A 19076-nucleotide genomic window follows, 5' to 3' on the forward strand; every position below is an offset into this window, starting at 1 on the left:
ATGAAACATCACAATGATGAATATCGGAAACTTCTGTTCCACATTGAACAATGAGGAAAAAAAGGTCTTCCGCAATTTTGAGTGATCAGCTACACAGATCGTCAGAATGTCAGCGGCTATCCAATTTAACAAAAATTGTATCAGAGAGAAGATTACTCCAAGAAAATCACAATGGATAATTTTGATTGAACCCCAGTGATATGGAAATATTTCATCAGCTTAAAATTGTCACGCATAGGCAGATCAATACGTAGATAATGTCACCATGAAGAGGCTCCTCACATGGTCTTAATCTTTCACATATGGAGATACCTCCTCACTAGACTAAAATCATTTAATGATCACCAAAAAGAAGCTCACAGTGGCTTTACTGTATTTAAGTGGCTCAAATAATTCAATTAATAACTTCAATCTGGTCTCTTTTATATACATATATCAAAGACTTTTCCCTCCTTACAAGGGAGGTAACCTGACAACAAAAAGCATAAAATCCACTCCCACCTGTTCCATCCCCACATACTCCACTCCCATCCCCCACCCCTCTTATCTTGGCACCTCCTGGATGACGGGTCATCCCTGCATCTTGCCCACTGCCCTGGGTTAGAAGCAGTGTCGCAAGACACAGCACATCCACAGCAAGGCTGCTTACTAAAGGTTTTTTCTCCCTTACAAGGGAGGTAGCCAAAAAACAAAGGCATAAAATCAACTCCCACCCATTCCATCCCACATTCTCCACTCCTATCCACCCACTTCCCTCTCTCTTATCTTGGCTTCTCCTGGATGACAGGTCATCCCTGCATCCTTGTCTCTTTTGGAATAAGATAATATCATATGAGCTGTGGTGCCAATGAGGGATATTTGCAGGTGGTGGACCTGCAAGAACATCAGAAAGAATCATCTCCTTACTGCCCATCTTCAAAACCAGCCAACATTATCACTGCCAGGTAGAGTACTGCCACAAAGAGCTGGTATTTGGTCTTCACAATGAACCCAAGATACTTCTCAATTTCAACTATATCTCCTCCATCTTTCCACATAAGGACAGCTGACAGCTGGCGACTCCTCCCTTCCTCCTACTACTGTAAGCCACTGATGCAAAAACTGACCCACACCGATACAACAAATAGAAGAGTCTGGACTTTCCTCTCAGAGGGATCTATGAGAGGTCCTGAGGACCACTGCTAATTACTGTGGGACACCAAGTTTCCAGTCAGTAAAACTTGAAACAAGACAAGAATTATTACCATACAAGCTGTAAAGGAAGAAAAATATACACACATATTCATATGCGCACATATCACAAAGACTGCAAGACAGAAGGACAAGTATCTTACCAATATCTACGGCTGTGGACATGGGAGTCTCTTGATCACTTAGACCTGTGAAGGATGACACTGAGGACACTGAAGACTGACGGGAATGACCTTGACTGCTGTTGAAGGATGAGCTCATCTGAAAACCAAATACAAGCATGAAGATTTTTCTTATTCATTCCAGTAAAGAAAGTAGGACAAGATGCTTCTCCTATTATTATTAGTTGTATTTTTTCCAATTCCCTTTCAATCTTCCCAACAGCTATGTCTGTATATAGATGACTGATATATATTATGCATATTCATGTAGGCTAACCATATATAGTATAATACATAAGAATGAAGGAGACTGCAAGAGATCATAAGGCCAACACTAGGCAGCTCCATATCCATCACCACCTGTCATCCCCATCCCTAAAGTTGTCTAACCATTTCTTAAAACACCTGATGCATTTACAAAATAAAGAAAAATGAGGATGTGATGATATCTTGCTGCATTGCTTCTGACCTGGGCAGTGGGAAGGAGACAGGGGATGACCCTTTATCCACAAGAAGCATGATGGGAGGGAAAGAATGGATGGGAGTGGGTGCATATCTTGGCTGGCTACCTCACTTATATGGGGAGAAAGAGGCCCTCGGTATATAGACATGTAGATAGATGTTTTTATTTAAAAAATCCAACTTACAATATCAGCTTTGATTTTATGAGGAACTGTACTGGAAGGCGCTTGTGGTCTGCTGAAGGCCATGAGCTCGGCATCCTGACTTTCCTTTTTATTTGGTAGACTGCGGGCTTTAGGCGAGGATGTGAGACTACCACCATTGCCATGGGAACTACTTTTACTGCCACTGCTGCTTAAACCATAACTACTCAAATTGTTGGGAACACTGGAAGAGCTCTGTAGACTTGCTCTACAAAGAAAAGGAAAACATATATTAGAATGAGAAATTAATTGCATAGTAAATCTACAAAACTACTGAAATAAATCTAAAGAATATATGGTGGTTTTGGCTGCTTAGTAACCATACAGGTTAACATGACAATGAACAAATAACAAACCTTCAATGTCAGGATAATGATATAATCAATCAATCCACTGCTCCAGGTCTCTCTTGCAGAAGACTCACAGCTTCCATATAACTGGCAACAGTCACTTGATTGGGCCATAAGTCATTAAAAAAAAAATATTGCATTGTTGTTTGGGAATGGCTAAGGTGGGGCAGTGTAAGATATGGTGTTCAGTGTCTTCTGAACATAGAGTAATTTGCCTATGTGTTCACACAAATTCTGTGTAGGTAATGTCTTAATGCTGGATGATGAGCTGAGCCCCTTGAATATGATGACACCTACGTAGTCGTCATGAGGCACAAGTGGGTACGTGAGAATGCCAGTGTCGGCTTCCTGATTATTTTGTAGTTGTAGCTGAATGACCCTCTTATTCTGTAAACAGGCTTGATCACTTTTTCAGTGGCTACAAACATTCTGGGCGGAAGAGAATGAGTATAACAGCTGTAAATTTATATTTCATAATATGCATATTGTGATGCATCATTGTACGTCATGCAGCTAATGCGTGCGCGAATATTTGACTTGTATTGAAGAGGTTAATGTAGTTATGCTAGTAAGGTTCTTGCTTCTCTTGGGAGGGTGTTTCTGTGGAGCTGATGTCTGGAGAGGTCTGATGGAGAAAGGAGTTTGATGGTTGGTCTTGAAGTGCTTGTTTTGTGATCTGGGTGAAAATGTGTTTTTGTATGTGTTGTGTGGTGCCAGTGGAAGGTTATGGTAGACATTTGAAAAGTATACTGTTGTAGTTCCTTTTTGTTGCATTCATTTGGTTGTGTTTGTGTGATGTAAAGAGAGTGAGCATGGTTGAGAGGTCTTGTATAGAATTCTATACCTATCATTTTCATGCAATTTTCTACAGAGAGAATTTTGGTTTGTGTGTGTTTGTGTTCTATTGGGATGGCTTTGGTGCATCCTGTTATCATTCTCAGTGCCTTATTTTGTATAGTTTGCAAGGTGTATATGTTTGTTTTCCTAATTGTTGGAAATCATACTGAAGAAGCATAGTCAAGTATGGTTCTCAAGAACTGTTTGTCATTTGTATTGATCATGAAGAGAGTTTCCTTCTGGTGTCCAAAGCCTGTGCTTGCAAATGATTTCAGTATGCTTATTGCTTTGTTAATTTTCGCAGTCAAATTTTCATGTTCTTGGTTAAGAAAAACTTAAATGTGACAAAAGTTACACATGGAGAGAACAGGGTAGAGATGACCACATTAAGTTGAAGATAGTGCCATGAAAAGCAGAAAGTTTGCAGTGATTTATGTGCCACCAAAAACAGGGTCTTGGAGAGAGATTATTCTAAAATGTCAGATAATACAAGATTCATTAAATGAGATACTGAAGGATGGAGGTAATACAGTACTTATGAGGGATTTCAACTGCAAAGAAATCTATTGAAAAGAGATGACAGTGAAAGGTGGGGAAATGTATTACTCGATATGACTATACAACATACAATGACACAATGAGTAAAAGAAAACCCTAGATATAAAAATAACATAAGATAAGATAAGAGGAAAGAGGGAGGGTGGAGGGGTGTGGAGTGTATTTAGGGATGGAATGGGTGGGAATGATTTTATGCCTTTTCTTTTTTGGCTACCTCCCTTGTAAGGGGTGAAAAGCCTTGGTATATGTATGTATGTATGTATATCAAAATAATTAAGAACAGTCAAGACTAGATTTATTATTTATGTCAGAACCCGAAATTGTGGACAAAATTGAATACAAGACATCAATTGCAAAGAGTGACCACATGTTACTTGAGTTAGAACTAAAGGAGGAAATATATATAGAAAGAAATGAGAAATACAGGAAAGGAAGACTGATGTATAATAAAACAGAGCTTGAGAAACTTAGAATTTTTTTTCTTAAAGCAAGCTGGGAAAAATTCTACAATGAAGAAACACAAGTGGAAGAAAAATGGATGATTCTGATGAAAATCTATAAAGAAGGAATGGATAAACATATCCCAAAGCAAAAACAGGAAAAGGTGTATATTAAGTGCTAGTTTAACAGAAGGTGCAGCGAAGCGAAAGATGGAAGAGATAAAGCTTGGAAAAGATGGAGAAAAGACAAAAAACCTAGAAAGTGGCAAATATATATTAACCCCTTCGTTACCGACCCGTCAACCTTACGTAAACAAACGTTTCAAACCATCCCACGAATGGCTGGAGCCTTATGTTTGTAAACACAGACACTTACGACCACGTGGGTAGAAATAACCCAGGAAACCGAGGCCTTGAGAGCCCTTAATACACACAACTTATAACTGTGACACGTGTGTGTCACGGGGAGCATGCTCGGTTCCTGGCGGGTGCACTCAGCCGTGACACGCAGGAGTCACAAAACACACATCCAGTGCTCAAGGGGTTAATCAAAGGAATGAATACGTAAAAATATGCGGGAAAGAAAAAAGAAACTATGAAAAAGACATAATAGAAAAATATAAGGATCCGCCAAAACTATTCTATAGCTATGTGAATGGTAAACTAAAAACAAAGAGGAAATAGTGAAACTACACCAAGGGGAATATGGAATACACAGAATATATAGAAATGGCTGAAGTCATGAGCAAACACTTCAAGTTGGTTTTCACCAGAAAAAATGACATCGGGATGAAGGGAGAGAAGTGAAATCTCCCATGAGGGAAATAATAGTAAAAAAGAAAAAAAAAAGAGAGAGAAAAAAAAATAGTGGACCAAATACTGAACCTTGATGTCAGGAAATCGCACAGCCCAGATAGAATTGTAAACTGGATATTAAGAGAATGCAAAAAAGAACTAACAGACACAATATATGACATAATAAATTGTTCACTCAATGAAGGAAAAGTACCAGAAGACTGGAAAGATGCTGATATTGTACCAATTTACAAAGGAGGAAATAAGGAAGACCCAACAAATTACAGATTGGTTTCCCTTCAAGCATGGTAGCCAAAATTTGCGAAAAATTTATAAAAAAAAAAATTAGGTGGATAAAGCATCTGGAGAACAATATACTAAATCTAAAACAATTTGATTTTTGACGGGAAAGATCATGCACCACAAATTTGATCTGTTTTTACTCAAGACTACTAGATATAATACAAGAAAGGGATGGATGGGCTGATTGTGCTTTCCTAGATCTACAAAAAGCTTTTGACAAAGTCCTACACAAAAAACAACTACAGTAAAAGCCCTCGTATCCGGCCTTCTAATATACGGCACCTTCAAATAACTGGCATATTTTTCATGAAAATAAAAAAATTGTGATATAGATGTATGTGAAAAATATATATACATATATATAAATAAATAGATAAATTCCCGTGCATGTTTAAAATTCCTGCACATGGTTGTAGTTGCTCCCATTGCCACCAGGGCTTCTCAGTCCCATTCACTTCACCCACCACGTGTTAGCCACCTCTGTGCATGTGTTAGCCAACTCTATTTCATCATGTCTAAGGTTAAGAAGAGGACGTGTGGTGCTTTCACTCAAGCAAAAGGTGGACATATGCAGAAGATTGGAGAAATGCGAAAATAGAAAATGGAGGAATGCGGCATTAGGTCATTTACCATTTATGATATCGAGGCCCAATCCAAGAAGCTAATAGAGTTTATGAAGTTGAGTGACACGCCACACTCTACAACATAAACATGCGGAAATGCTGGACAAAGTGTTGTACAAGTGGTTTTATCTTAAAAGGTCTGGAAGGTGCAGCTATATCAGGTCCAATGCTGCGAGAAAAAGCCAAAGATTTTGCTGAAAAGATGTTAATTAGAGAATCGTGTCAGTTTTCAGATGGATGGCTTCACAGATTCAAGAATCACCATGGAATATGTTGTCTTGATGTGTCTGGGAAAGCAAAATCTACTGATTTACCTTCTGCAGAGGAGTTTATAGACAGGTATGTTAAGCTATGCCTTCATGGTAAAGGATCGCACCTCATATCTTAATTTTTCACTTACATACACGGATGCATAGCACACATTTTTTTTTTTTACTTTTCTTTCCTCCTTTCTTTTTGTCATAAGTTTGCAAAATTGGTTACCAAGTATGATCTGAAACTGGAATAGATCTACAACAATGACGAGGCTAGCCTGTTCTACCACTGTCTACCGACATCTACACTAGCCAGTGAAGCAGAGGAAGCCGTCAAAGGATTTAAACAAAGCAAGGATAGACTGACTGTGTTACTGTGTGTGAACATGGCAGGGACCCATAACATCAAATTGAGTGTCAGTGGAAAATACCGGAAGCCACATTGTTTTAAAAATCTAACATACTTGCCAGTGGATCATCATGCACAAAATAATGCATGGATGGACTCAGAAACATACATGAACTGGTTCCAGCATATGTTTGTCCCATCAGTGAAAGAAAACTTGAAAAAGAAAGGACTTCCAGAGGACACCAAAGTTACTCTCTTACTCAACAACTATAAAGCACATCTACCAGCTGAGGAACTGAGCACTGGAAACATTTATGTTGTGTATTTACCACTGAACTTAACGAGTGTGATCCAGCCCATGGATCAAGGAGTGATTCAAAACTTTAAAATGAATTATTGGAAAAGTTTTATACACAAACTATTTTATTTAGAGGACAGTAGCATTTCCGAATTCCAATGTGGGTTGAATGTTAAGGATGCTATTTTTATGGCTTCGCTAGCTTGGGAGGATGTAAAACAACAAACTTTAATGTGATGTTGGGGAAAATTATATCTGAAAACAATGTTTGAAAATCAAGAAGGGGATGAGAATCTTGAGGGTTTTCCATTGGCAAGAAAGAAGTCGGTGGTGAAAGAAATGAAAGAGATAGGTGGTTGTGCTAAACTTAGCATTAGTGACGAAGCAATACAAGCATGGGTGGATGTGGATAGTGACCAAACAGTAACATTCTCACTTAGTGATGATGAAATCATACAATCAGTTCTCAATGAACACCATGCAAAAAACGACAGAGGCAGATAGTGAAGAGGAAGATGAAAGTGTCATGGAAGGATGCAGCAAAGGGTCTAGCAGTGTTTGTGAAATTTGCAGAACAGTATACATACACGAGTACGCATGATATGATATCACTTCACTGTATTCAAAATGAGTTCTTGTTGCAAAGAGGGAAAAATTCTAAGCAAGGAGACATCAGAGATTTTATGAAAGTTGGTACAAAAAAGTTCAGTGAAAAAAATCAAGCCACCAACACTGAACGCAGCCACTCACAACTCTGTTGTAACGTTATCAGATGATGAATTAGACAACTGGTGATGCTGTGATGATTGTAACTGATGTATATTAATTGGATTTACTCTATATTGATTGAGTTTACTGTATATAAATATGAGGATGAATTTATCATTAAAGTGAATTAAGGTTTATCAATAAAGTGAATGAATAATGTAAATGAATGTATTTCTTTATGCATCCCTTACCGTATCCGGTATTTTCTCATATCTGCATTAATCAAACTGGAAACCATAGGAGGGATACAAGGTAAACTACTGAAATGGATGGAGGACTTTTTGCATGGAAGAAAAATGAGGGTAGTATTCAGAGATAAGAGTTCTACTTGGGAAGCGGTGTTTAGTGGAGTTCCACAAGGATCAGTATTGGCTCCAATTATGTTTGCTATTTATGTGAATGACATGGACAAAGATGTGGAATGTTATATGAACTTCTTTGTAGATGATGGTAAACTGTTAAAGAAAGTGAGTGCTGAAACGGACTGTGACTCACTGCAGAGAGATCTGAACAGGGTATGGGAATGGAGTCAGAAGTGAGAAGTGGACTTCAACATTAAGAAATGCAGCATAATGGAATTTGGAAAAAGTAAAAAAAAAAAAAAGGATATCAGGACAATACAAAATTGGCGCAAAGGAAGTAAAAAAAGTGGGACATGAAAAAGACTTGGAAGTAATCATCACAAAGGATATGTCCCCTGACAAACAGATAAACAAAACTGTTGGTGAAACCTATAACTTGCTAAGATCAATTAAAGTGGCTTTTATTCACTTGAAGAAATGGTAAAGAAAATATTAGTCACACCGAGAGAATCCAGAGAGCAACTACGAAGATGGCCCCAACACTATCAAAACTGTCATATGAAAACAGATTGTCAAAACTAGAATGACTAACTCTGGAACAAAGGAGAGAAAGAGGTGACTTATTGACCTTCTACAGAATTATGAGAGGTATAGAAGTCCTTGATAGAGAAGACTTACTAAATTGGGATAAGAGAAACACAATAGGACATGAGAGGAAGCTCAAGAAAGACAATTATAAAAGAGACCTGAAAAAGAATAGTTTTCTCCACATTGGTGGATGTATGGAACATACTAGATGAAACAATGGTGTGTGCAAAAACAATACATGAATTTAAGAACAAATTAGATATGGTGAGATACAGAGACAGGCCACCATGAGCATAACTCCCCTTCCTGTAAGATACAACTAGGTAAAAATACATGAAAAAAGGAAAAAAAAAATCAGTGAAATCAACTTCTCAAAAAAGAATATCTTTGTATGATTTCTGAACTTACAATGGAGGTTGTGGTGGTCCAGGTACAGCACTGGCCATATTATATTTATATGTAGTCTTGGAACTTCCAGATTTTGTGTTCTCTTTGCTCAGTACAACTCCAGCTTGAGAGTCTATTTGGTTTAGTAAGTTCTCTGCCTTCCCTGCCATTTCTGCGAACCAGGACATTGTGGACTTTCTGTAGGATATACACAAAACTTGTTATATCTCTTTTCTCAGGCAAAATAATCCATAACTTCCCTTTGATTTATTTTTTCTAAACATCCAGGTTAACCTTGTCTTGTAATCTTCTAAAATTAGATAATAAACTATAAAGCATGTTACAAATAAAAAGGAATCAATAGGATTCTAACACCCCATTCTGAAGGGGCCTCCCATAAGCTCAATGATATAGGTTTATTCTAGGCAAAACAAAAGCTGGGTACAGGGCTAAAGTAAACCATTATATTAAAGGGTTGAACATTATTTCTTTGTGGATTCATTCAAGGAGGGACAAGAGCTTGGTTGGGAAAGTGGAAGGCTGCTAAGCTGAAGACCACCTGTTCAAAGCCAGCTTGACACAAATGAGCTTCCAGATATAGGTTGTTTACAAATACCTGCATGCTGTTCATACACTGGAAATTCCTTTGTGGCTTCATGCCTGTAGAAGTGCAGTGAGCTTCACAGCCCCAACAGGGTGCAAATATTGACAAATGTACTCTGGTTTATACAACTCCATAATGGATTCCATTAAAGTTTCTTGTTATCATTCATTCCTATTGAAAACTACTGTATGCCACCCACTTAATAACAATGCTTTTCAACAAATATATACATATACCAAAAGGCCTATGGATGAGCCAGAGCATATGGTACAACAACCTTATATCCATTCCACACTCGTTCAAAAACACATTTGCTGTCCCTCCCATCTTTGTATCTTCTGTATGGTCATTTACGTCCCCAGCCACACTGCTTAGGTCAGGAGCAATGCAGCAAGACACAACACTTCCACAGCAGATTCCAATAGCTATATCTGGTTTATTAGCTCTGGCTGTCAGGACACAGCTGGTACTGACCAAATTAAATGTTCTATAATAGACACCCTATCAAGACCATTACACATGGTAATTAATGTAAGGTAACCACTATGAAAAGAAATTACCAAGCAGAGCGCTTTCATGTATTACATCTCTGCACTGAAGATGTACCACACGAAAGCGCTCTGCTCCAGTCAATTCTTTTCATAGTGGTTACCTTGCATCTGTAGTACACACGTCTCTTAGTGTTTTATTCATTGGTAACAAATATATATTTGTAAATACATTATCAACTGTGCATAAGTATAGGGCTAGGAAGTGGGACATGCACTTGTCATAACCTTATCAGGAAAAGAAGCAGCCAGATACAAATCTGATCACAACAATTATATAAAATGGGTATGATGATATGAATTCTGTTGAACTATAGAGTGCATGCATGGTGATTCTCTTGGTCCATGGTGCATACATGTCAGTGCCATATCAACACAATCTACTCTATTACATAATAGTTCTACAACAAAGTTTGTACGTGTATGTGTCACATTATACTTCATGAGTCAATACATTTCCTAAAATGGATACATTTATCTACATATAAGTGCCATATCAACATATTCTACTTTATTACATAATAAAGGGAAAAGGATTTACATTCAGTTCTACAACAAAGTTTGTACGTGCATGTGTCACATCATACTTCATGAGTCAATACATTTCCTAAAATGGATACATTTATCTACATGCAGTGCTTGTTGTACTAGATACTGCTTTAAGCCTGAAAGGTGTGGTATTAGGTATATAATGGTTCAGTTTGGTAGGTAAGGTTTAGGAATGATTGAAAACTCACTTAGACACTGCAACAAGCTCATAATTCCAGTGTGCTGGATTAGAGTAGGAAAAACGTGAAAATGTGTATTCTCTAGTGGTATTTGATGTTTGAAGGATTCTGAAATTACAGATATACCCCATTACTGTACCAGCAGTCTTATATAAAACTCTGGTTTCTAAACTAATTCTCTACCACTGACTAGTAATAGAGAGAAAGTTATATTATTTTACTTTCTCTCAAGAAAAAATATTCACTTCTTTTTAGATGTACTTCTTCTCATAAAATTACTTTCTCCTGAGAAATGATGTAAACATATAATAACAGCACCAATATTTATGGCAAAAAAATATAGCACTTGACAAGAAGTAGAGAAAAAAGGCATCTAAAGGACACCAGAAGAGCGGATAAAAGGGGCATGCGCGCCAAAATATTAGAAAGAACTTGCCAAGAACATAGTAGTCAGGAAAGCACTGGAACCCTAATATATATACACTTTCGTTAATTTGTGGCTTTGTAATTATGAACAGTATTTGCATGCCTTGTAAGTAAGTAAAAATTTTACTTATGGACGCAATATTAACTGTATCTCATAATCATTGATATCAGAATAATTAGACATACATCAAGTGCCATAGTATACACATTTTCACTTCCTAGACATTGGCTGGCACATTGCAATATATTTTCACTTGCCATATTATGATATTGTCAATATTAAATATAAAATATTATTTATCTCACTCGCCCCTCAATTTAAGTGCATACCTCCCCTTAGCCCTATTATTCAGGGCTGGATCCACCAATGAGCACAGATGACAGCCAGTTTCCAGTTTATAAGGTACTATTTCTGCAGCCAGCGAACTACGGGTACCTACTCTCCTGTACAAAATAATCCTCCATACCTTAGTCTAGTACAATACTCTTTGAAGTCAAGCCATTTCACTATTCATTGTGAATAGTATTTAATTAGTTTGCAAAGAACTGCAGTATGTGATGAGAATTCTTACATTTACCAACTGTTTCAAGTGAAAATTGTTTTCCATTAGCTGGAGTACTCAGTGACACTGTTATTGTTATGCCACAAAGCTGTCAGCTGAGATGTTTTGACGTGGATTACTTGTTCGTATCCATTCCCTCGATCCAACTTTTAATGTGAAAGTATTAACCAGCAGTGAGATTTAGCCCTCCAAACGGAAATAATTATGTTAAATATATTTAGAGTAGTTGATAATTATAAACTGAAGATTAATAGCAGAACACTGCAACAGGTTACAGTAATCTAAGTAACCTTTCAATGACTATTACAACCTATTCGGACTATTTGTATACGTTTCAAAAGAATATATGTACAAAATATATTTTCACTTGTATTTCTTGATTAAACTAAACTGTACATCGGACGTTCAACCATTACAATGATTCAACTGATTTGACGTAGACTTGTTTTGGATATTGCAGAAAGTTTCGGACTATGTGATTCTGTGACGTAGTTCACAGCCTCCCACTGTAACCTATCCTGCCCCCAAGGATACGAAGCATACGTAGACAGAATTATCTATTTCTCAATATGTTCGTGACTTGGCATTTTCTTCTCTTCGTGCGGTGGAATCGACACAATCATGACAGAGAAGGATTTCCTACTACTGATAATGCTTACGAAGAGTGCATGAACTATGGGCGCTGAAGATATTTAATAAAACAAGGAAATGATTATGGTGCGAAAATCACGAAACGGGCAACTACTGTATCAACATATCTAAATCAATAATATTTACTTGTGTAAATCCAGGATCCCTAACTTATACAGTGCAGGGCTGAAGGTGGAAAAACTGAAATTTTAGCTGACCAATTTTCAAAAGTCTCTGTAATGGAGCTAGATGTCGAGGTACAGGAAAGTGTGGTGAAGAATGTACCAATACTGCATCACCAGGGTATCCCTAAGGCAGCAATTAAGAGAAAATATCGAAAATATGAAGAGGCTTAAATCTGGACCAGATGAAATTCACCCTATCATCCTGAAGGAAGCTATGGAACAATTACTAGTACTTAGAAATACTTCCACATAGGAAACTTTCATTTGATTGGCTAATTGTTCATATTACTCGTATATATAAAAAGGGTGATAGGTTTAATCCGTAAAATTATAGACTAGTCAGCTGTCGCCTGTAAAAAAAAATGAAATAAAATAGAAAAAATAAAAATAAATAAATAAATAGAATAAACAAATAAATAGATGAAATAAATAAACTATGTTTTACTTACCAAATGTCCAATTCACGTCAGTGCGGCTGTTTACTTCCGCCGTTATCAACTAATTTCTACTCAACCTATTCACGAAACGCCTAATCCCTCTCTTTGTCACACATCGTTCCACTCACATTCCACACACGTCTTCACCTTCTGCACCTGACCAGAGCACTGTCGCACTGGGGCCGATTTTATAAAAGATCCTAACCCTTAAGTCTAGACATAAATCTTCAAAATGGCCGAGATTACCTTAATCCCTATGTCGGCGACCTAAATGCGAGGTCAGCAAGATTGGAGGTCTTGGTAAAGACGAGTACCATCTTGCATGTATGTGGATTACGTGTCATGGCGCGTGATCTAATATTATATTAATGTTTACACTAGTACTCCAGTACTAGTACACTAGTACTAGAATTTCTTTGTATTTAAATGTTATTACACAAGTACTAGTACGCTAGTTGCAGTACACTAGTACAATGATATTCATGCACTAGTACACTAGTACTAGTACACTAATATACTGGTACTAGTGCAAAAGTACACTAGTAAACTAGTGCTAGTACAATAGATCTAGTACACTAGTAGTTGTACACTAGTACTAATACACTAGTTCACTAGTACTAGTACACTAATACACCACTACCAATACACAATAGTATTAGTACACTAGCACTAATCAACTAGTACGCAAATATTAGTACACTAGCACTAGTACAACAGTACACTAGTTCTTGTACAAAAGCACACTAGTGCACTGATACACTAGTAAAAATACACTAGTATTAATACACTAGTAAAATACGCTAGTACTAATACACTAGTATTAGTACGCTAGTAGACTAGAATTACTACACTAGTTCACTAGTATTAGTACACTAGTGTACAAATCTAGTGTACTAGTGCTAGTGTTCTTGTGTACTATTACTAATGTGATAATACTTGTGTACTAATACTAGTATACTAGTGTATTAGTCTACTAGTACTAGTGTCTTAGTACTAGTACACTAGTACTAGCAAACTAATAATAGTACACTATTACTAGTACGAGTGTAATGTAATAGTATTATTGCACTAGTATACAGCTATTCTACTAGTAGAATTGTATAAGTGTTCTAGTACTAATATATTAGTGTAATTAAACTAGTATAATGTGTTTTAGACTAGTGTACTAGTGAACTAATATTAGTGTACTAATGTACAAGTGCTAGTGTACTTGCATTAGTATTAGTGTACTAGTATGTTAGTGCTAGTTTACTAGCGTACTAGTATTAGTACACTAGTTCACTAGTGCTAGTACTAGTACACTACTATTAGTACACAAGTAGTATTATACTTGTACTTAAATAATATTATACTAGTACTAGTACGCTAGTATATTTCTACTAATACACTAGTGTATTAGTACTAGTATACAATAGTGCACTATAGCATCAGTACACTAGTACGTACAAGTACACTAGTACTTGTGCAATAGTACTAATTCACAAGTATATAAGTAGTAGTACATTAGTAATAATACACTGGTTCACTGTTACTAGTAAACTAGTATACTATCACTAATACACTAGTAATAATACACTATAATATATTAGTACACTAGTGAACAAATATTAGTATACCCGTAGTAGTACACTAGTAGTAATACACTAGTACACAAGTATTAGTACATTAGTTCTAGTATTCTAGTACTAGCACAATAGTACTCTAGTACTATTACACAAGTACTAATACAATAGATCTAATACACTAGTATCAGTGCACTAATACACAAGTAGGCTACTACTACACTAGAAAAAATCATAATAAACTAGTACTAGTACACTAGTATACAAATACTGGTGTACTAGTGTTTTTGTTCTTGTATACTAGTAATAGTGTAAACTAATACTAGTGAACTAATGTATGAGTCCTATTGTACATATATATATATATATATATATATATATATATATATATATATATATATATATATATATATATATATATATATATATTCATATAATTACATTCATATTCATATAAATATACATACATATACAGTTGAGATTATAAGGCATTTAGAGCATTTTGAGGTCTACGCTGTGTTACCACGATAAACAGAAAAATACTAATTGTAAAGGTACCATATTATTAAGATGCATATTTGTTTGTTTGGTTTTACATGAAATTTCTATTCATATACCAAGACTATACTGTTATGGTTACTCATTAATATTTACTCAAGTTTTCTATATGATATTAGCAAAAAATAATAAAAGAAAAGAAAATTTTAAGGAGTGACTATAGTTTTTAAACCTTCTATTGGCAGGAATAAACCAATAACTATATACATACATATACCAAAGGTTCATACCACCTTACAAGGGAGGTGGCTCAAGTCAAATGCATAATCCATTCCCACCCATTTCATCCCCACATATAGACTATAGTTGTGCCCACTTAGTATACCAGTGATGGTTTTCATGGCTCTACTTTTGACGATTGATGCTTGTAATTTCTTTATTCGCCACTGAAACACTAGACACGAGCGGTAAAGTTGAACATATTTAATTTTATGGCAGTGTCAAACAGATGCTTTAGATTATTTTTTTAATCGCTAGGAAATAAAGGCACTTGTTCAAAGCGAGTAAATGCAGCTCCGTGTAAACAATATGCTTAACTGTTCAAGTAATATAAGTTACTAAGAGAGATTTAGAAAGCAGTAAACAAAAAGAATTATTCAGTACTCACTAATTACCTATGCATGTTGAACAGATGGCCAATTAAGGATGGGTTCTACAGCAAAAATTATGAGAAAACCTCTGATGTCCAGCGTGGAACACACCCGAATAACACTCTGGGTAAATATTTATAGGTGCACACCAACACGATATAGTATTAGAAAATCAATATTAATTTTATAAACTATAATACATCAACGTAGTATACGTTGTTTGTGGAGGCTGCGATAAATGTCAAGGTGATCCTTGATTTTGAGGACTTTCATTTTATGTTGTAAATGGTCTGTATGTGCTGCATTTGTGCAGCCTTTGTCTAGAACTTTGTTTTGTAATATCTGTAGGGTGTTGTGCTGTGTCTTAGTGAGATTAGGGGCCCATGCAGGGCTTGCATAATTCATTACTGAACATATGCATCATTTGTATATTGTAGTAATAGTTTTTGTCTAAATGTTGCTCCTACAATTAATTTAAGTGCATTAAGTCTAGGTGTGTATTTAGTCCTTATTTTTGTGATGTGTTGTTTGAATGACATGAATGTATCGTATGTTATGCCAAGAATCTTGGGTGCATGTGTGTGTGGTATGACTGTTGTTGATAAAAAGGCATGGTATGCATTTATATTCCTCTGTCCAATTGGTGAGAAGTGTAGCTGTAGATTTGGTTAGATGGGTGTCATGCGGAGTGTCTAAAAAAAAGGGTGGTACAATGATGGTGGACTGGCTGGTGAGGTTGTTTAGTGTTTGTCTAAAAGAGGGTAGAGTGCCAGAGGACTGGAGGAGTGCCTGTATAGTTCCACTTTACAAGGGAAAAGGGGACAAGTGTGAGTGTAGTAGTTTCAGAGGGATCAGTTTGTTAAGTGTAGTATGGAGGATTTTGATTGAAAGGATTAGGAGAGGAACAGAGGGAGTAATTGATGAGGAACAGTGTGGGTTTAGGACAGGGAGGGGCTGTGTGGATCAGATTTTTGTGGTAAGGCAGATATGTGAGAAAGCTTTAGAAAAGGTAAGGATATTTTTGGGTCTTTATGGATTTGGAAAAGGCTTATGACAGGGTAGACAGGAAGGCACTGTGGGAGGTTTTGCAGATATATGGGATAGGATGAAAGCTGTTAAGAGCAGTCAAGAGTTTTTATGAGAGTAGTAGATCCTGTGTTAGAATTAGAAATGGAGAGTGGTTTTAGGTAAAGGTGGGACTTCACCAGGTATGTGTCATGTCACCATGGCTGTTCAGTTTATACATGGGTGGGGTGGTGCGAGAGGTAAATGCAAGGGTATTGGGTTGGGTATTGAAGATGTTTAAAGAAAATTGAGAAAATGGGAAATAAGACTTGTTATTTGCTGACGACAATGCACTTGTAGCAGGATCAAAGGAAGGATTAAGGAAATTAGTGACGACCAAGGATGAGATGGATGGATGGGGTAAAAGGGGAATTGTGAAAGAGGGAAATATCTGTTGAGCAAGGAAGGGAGAAGACAGAAGATAGGGTTGAGTGGAGAATGGTTGTGTATAGATGATGTTGTGATGCATGGAAGGGAGTGGGTTGGGGGATGGGGGTGGGGGTAGGGGAGTATGTGTGAATGATATTTTGACACAGCCCGAAAGGATTTCTTCCCGTCTTCTCTTTTTCTGTATAAGGGGACGGAGAGAGGGAGTCACCAATTAAGTGATGCGGCCTTGCTATGGGTGTGCTCTGTCTTGCTGCATTGCTTCTGACCCAGGGCAGTGGGTGTGATACATGGATGACTTTTTATCCATGAGGAGCTAAGATGTGAAGGAGGAAAGGGTGGTGGATGGGACTGGAATGGATGGGAGGAGGTATTTTCCTTTTGACTTGGATAGCTCTTGTATATGGAGGAAAAAGCCCTTGGTATATAGTTCCATGGTTAGATAGATCCCCAAACCCAACAAAGACACAATAGCTCCAGCATCACACTGCCCTATCACACCTCTCTGTCCCCCTCCCCCACAAAGTCATAGAGCGCCTCATACCACAAGTTGACACTCTGCATACCCCTCTTTCTGAATGACAAACACTTTTCTGATAAAAACCTCACACAAAGAGTTTTTGATGGAATCATTTCAGATAAGCCCCTACACAGAACGCTTCTTATAACACTGGACATTGCTAAAAATTTCAATGCCATCCCCCATCACAATCTCATAAACAAAATATATAACATATATGTGTTATGCAATGGCCAATCATCGCCCATCAGAAACTTTAAGAACAGAATACCACAGGGCTCAGTTCTATCTCCCACACTCATTACTGTATATATCACAATATACCTTCACCCGACACCTCAGAAATACAATTTTCTTCTTGCACCTTTTTCTTCAGCACCTACAGACCATTTATACCATGAAACAAAAGTCCCCAAAGTCAAGGATCTCCTTGACATGAGAGGCACACAAACACTTACCACAGCCACCACAAATACAGCATATCCTCTGCACTGCATGACGGAACAACCACACATGCCAAGAAACATCAAAACAACACCCAAATACCTATATCACATACAAATACTCTCTTCTCTTCCTCCACAACCAAAAGACATCAGCCTTCAGAAACATATTCATAATCATATCGCTCACGTATAGTGTCTGAAGAAGAGAGGCACAGTAATAGTGGACTGGCTAGTGAGGTTGTTTAATGTCTCTAAGTGAGGGTAGAGTGCCAGAGGACTGGAGTGCATATATATTTTTGCTTTACAAGAGAAAAGGGGACACATGTAAGTGTAGTAGTTTCAGAGGGATCAGTTTGTTGAGTGTAGTTGGGAAGACGTATGGGAGGGTTTTGAGAGGCTTAGGAGAGGAACAGAGGGAGTAATTTTTGGGTAACGGTGTGGGTTTAGGAAAGGTAGGGATTTTTTTCTTTAAGGTTATGGAAATGGTTTATGACAAGACAGAGAGGCACTATAGGAGATTATGCAGATATATAGGATTGGGGTAAAGGTGTTAAGGGCAGTCATTTGTTTTTACGAGAGTAGTAGAGCTTGTGTTAGAACTGGAAATGGAGAGAACAAATGGTTAGAGGTAAAGGTGGGACTGTGACAGAGATGTGTCATGGTGGCATAGGGTGTTGTGGGAGGTAAATGTGAGGGTAATGGGCAGGGGACTGAAGATAATCAAAGAAAATGGAGAAAAGTGAGAGGGGAGCCAGTTGCCCTTTGGATATAGATTCATTATTTAATAACGTGAACAAATTCAATTGAAATTGTCTCAAATTATAGCAGTATGTCTAGAATTCAACACCTTTTTAAAGTATTAATATTTGTTATGTTTCTCATTTCAGGATTAGATATGCTGATTACTGCAACAGAAAAGGCGTTTTTGTATGTTGAAGTACGCCCAAAGTTAGTGAAA

At 37.1% G+C, this 19076-nt stretch overlaps 1 protein-coding gene across 6 annotated transcripts in view; it reads right to left on the bottom strand.

Moving 5' to 3' along the window:
• Golgin84 (golgin A5) overlaps positions 1 to 11885 on the bottom strand; it is a 29147-nt gene extending 17262 nt beyond the window's left edge. For 2 of the 6 annotated variants that reach the window (XM_076204063.1, XM_076204062.1), the window contains exons 1-5: positions 11748 to 11764; positions 11506 to 11619; positions 8891 to 9067; positions 2000 to 2225; positions 1335 to 1452 (exon numbers count right to left, since the gene is read on the bottom strand). In XM_076204063.1, the coding sequence (XP_076060178.1) occupies positions 1335 to 1452; positions 2000 to 2225; positions 8891 to 9067; positions 11506 to 11619; positions 11748 to 11749 (637 nt within the window). In that variant the 5' untranslated portion in view covers positions 11750 to 11764. Of the gene's footprint in view, positions 1 to 1334; positions 1453 to 1999; positions 2226 to 2373; positions 2592 to 8890; positions 9068 to 10758; positions 10829 to 11505; positions 11620 to 11642 lie in introns of those variants that run through there. The other 4 variants (XM_076204064.1, XM_076204065.1, XM_076204066.1 and 1 more) reach the window with 4 other exon arrangements.
• Between the last annotated feature and the right edge of the window lie 7191 nt (positions 11886 to 19076).

This window comes from Oratosquilla oratoria, chromosome 20 (assembly GCF_046742065.1).
Source record: "Oratosquilla oratoria isolate Oo_2021 chromosome 20, ASM4674206v1, whole genome shotgun sequence".
In the NCBI taxonomy this organism is placed as follows: domain Eukaryota; kingdom Metazoa; phylum Arthropoda; class Malacostraca; order Stomatopoda; family Squillidae; genus Oratosquilla; species Oratosquilla oratoria.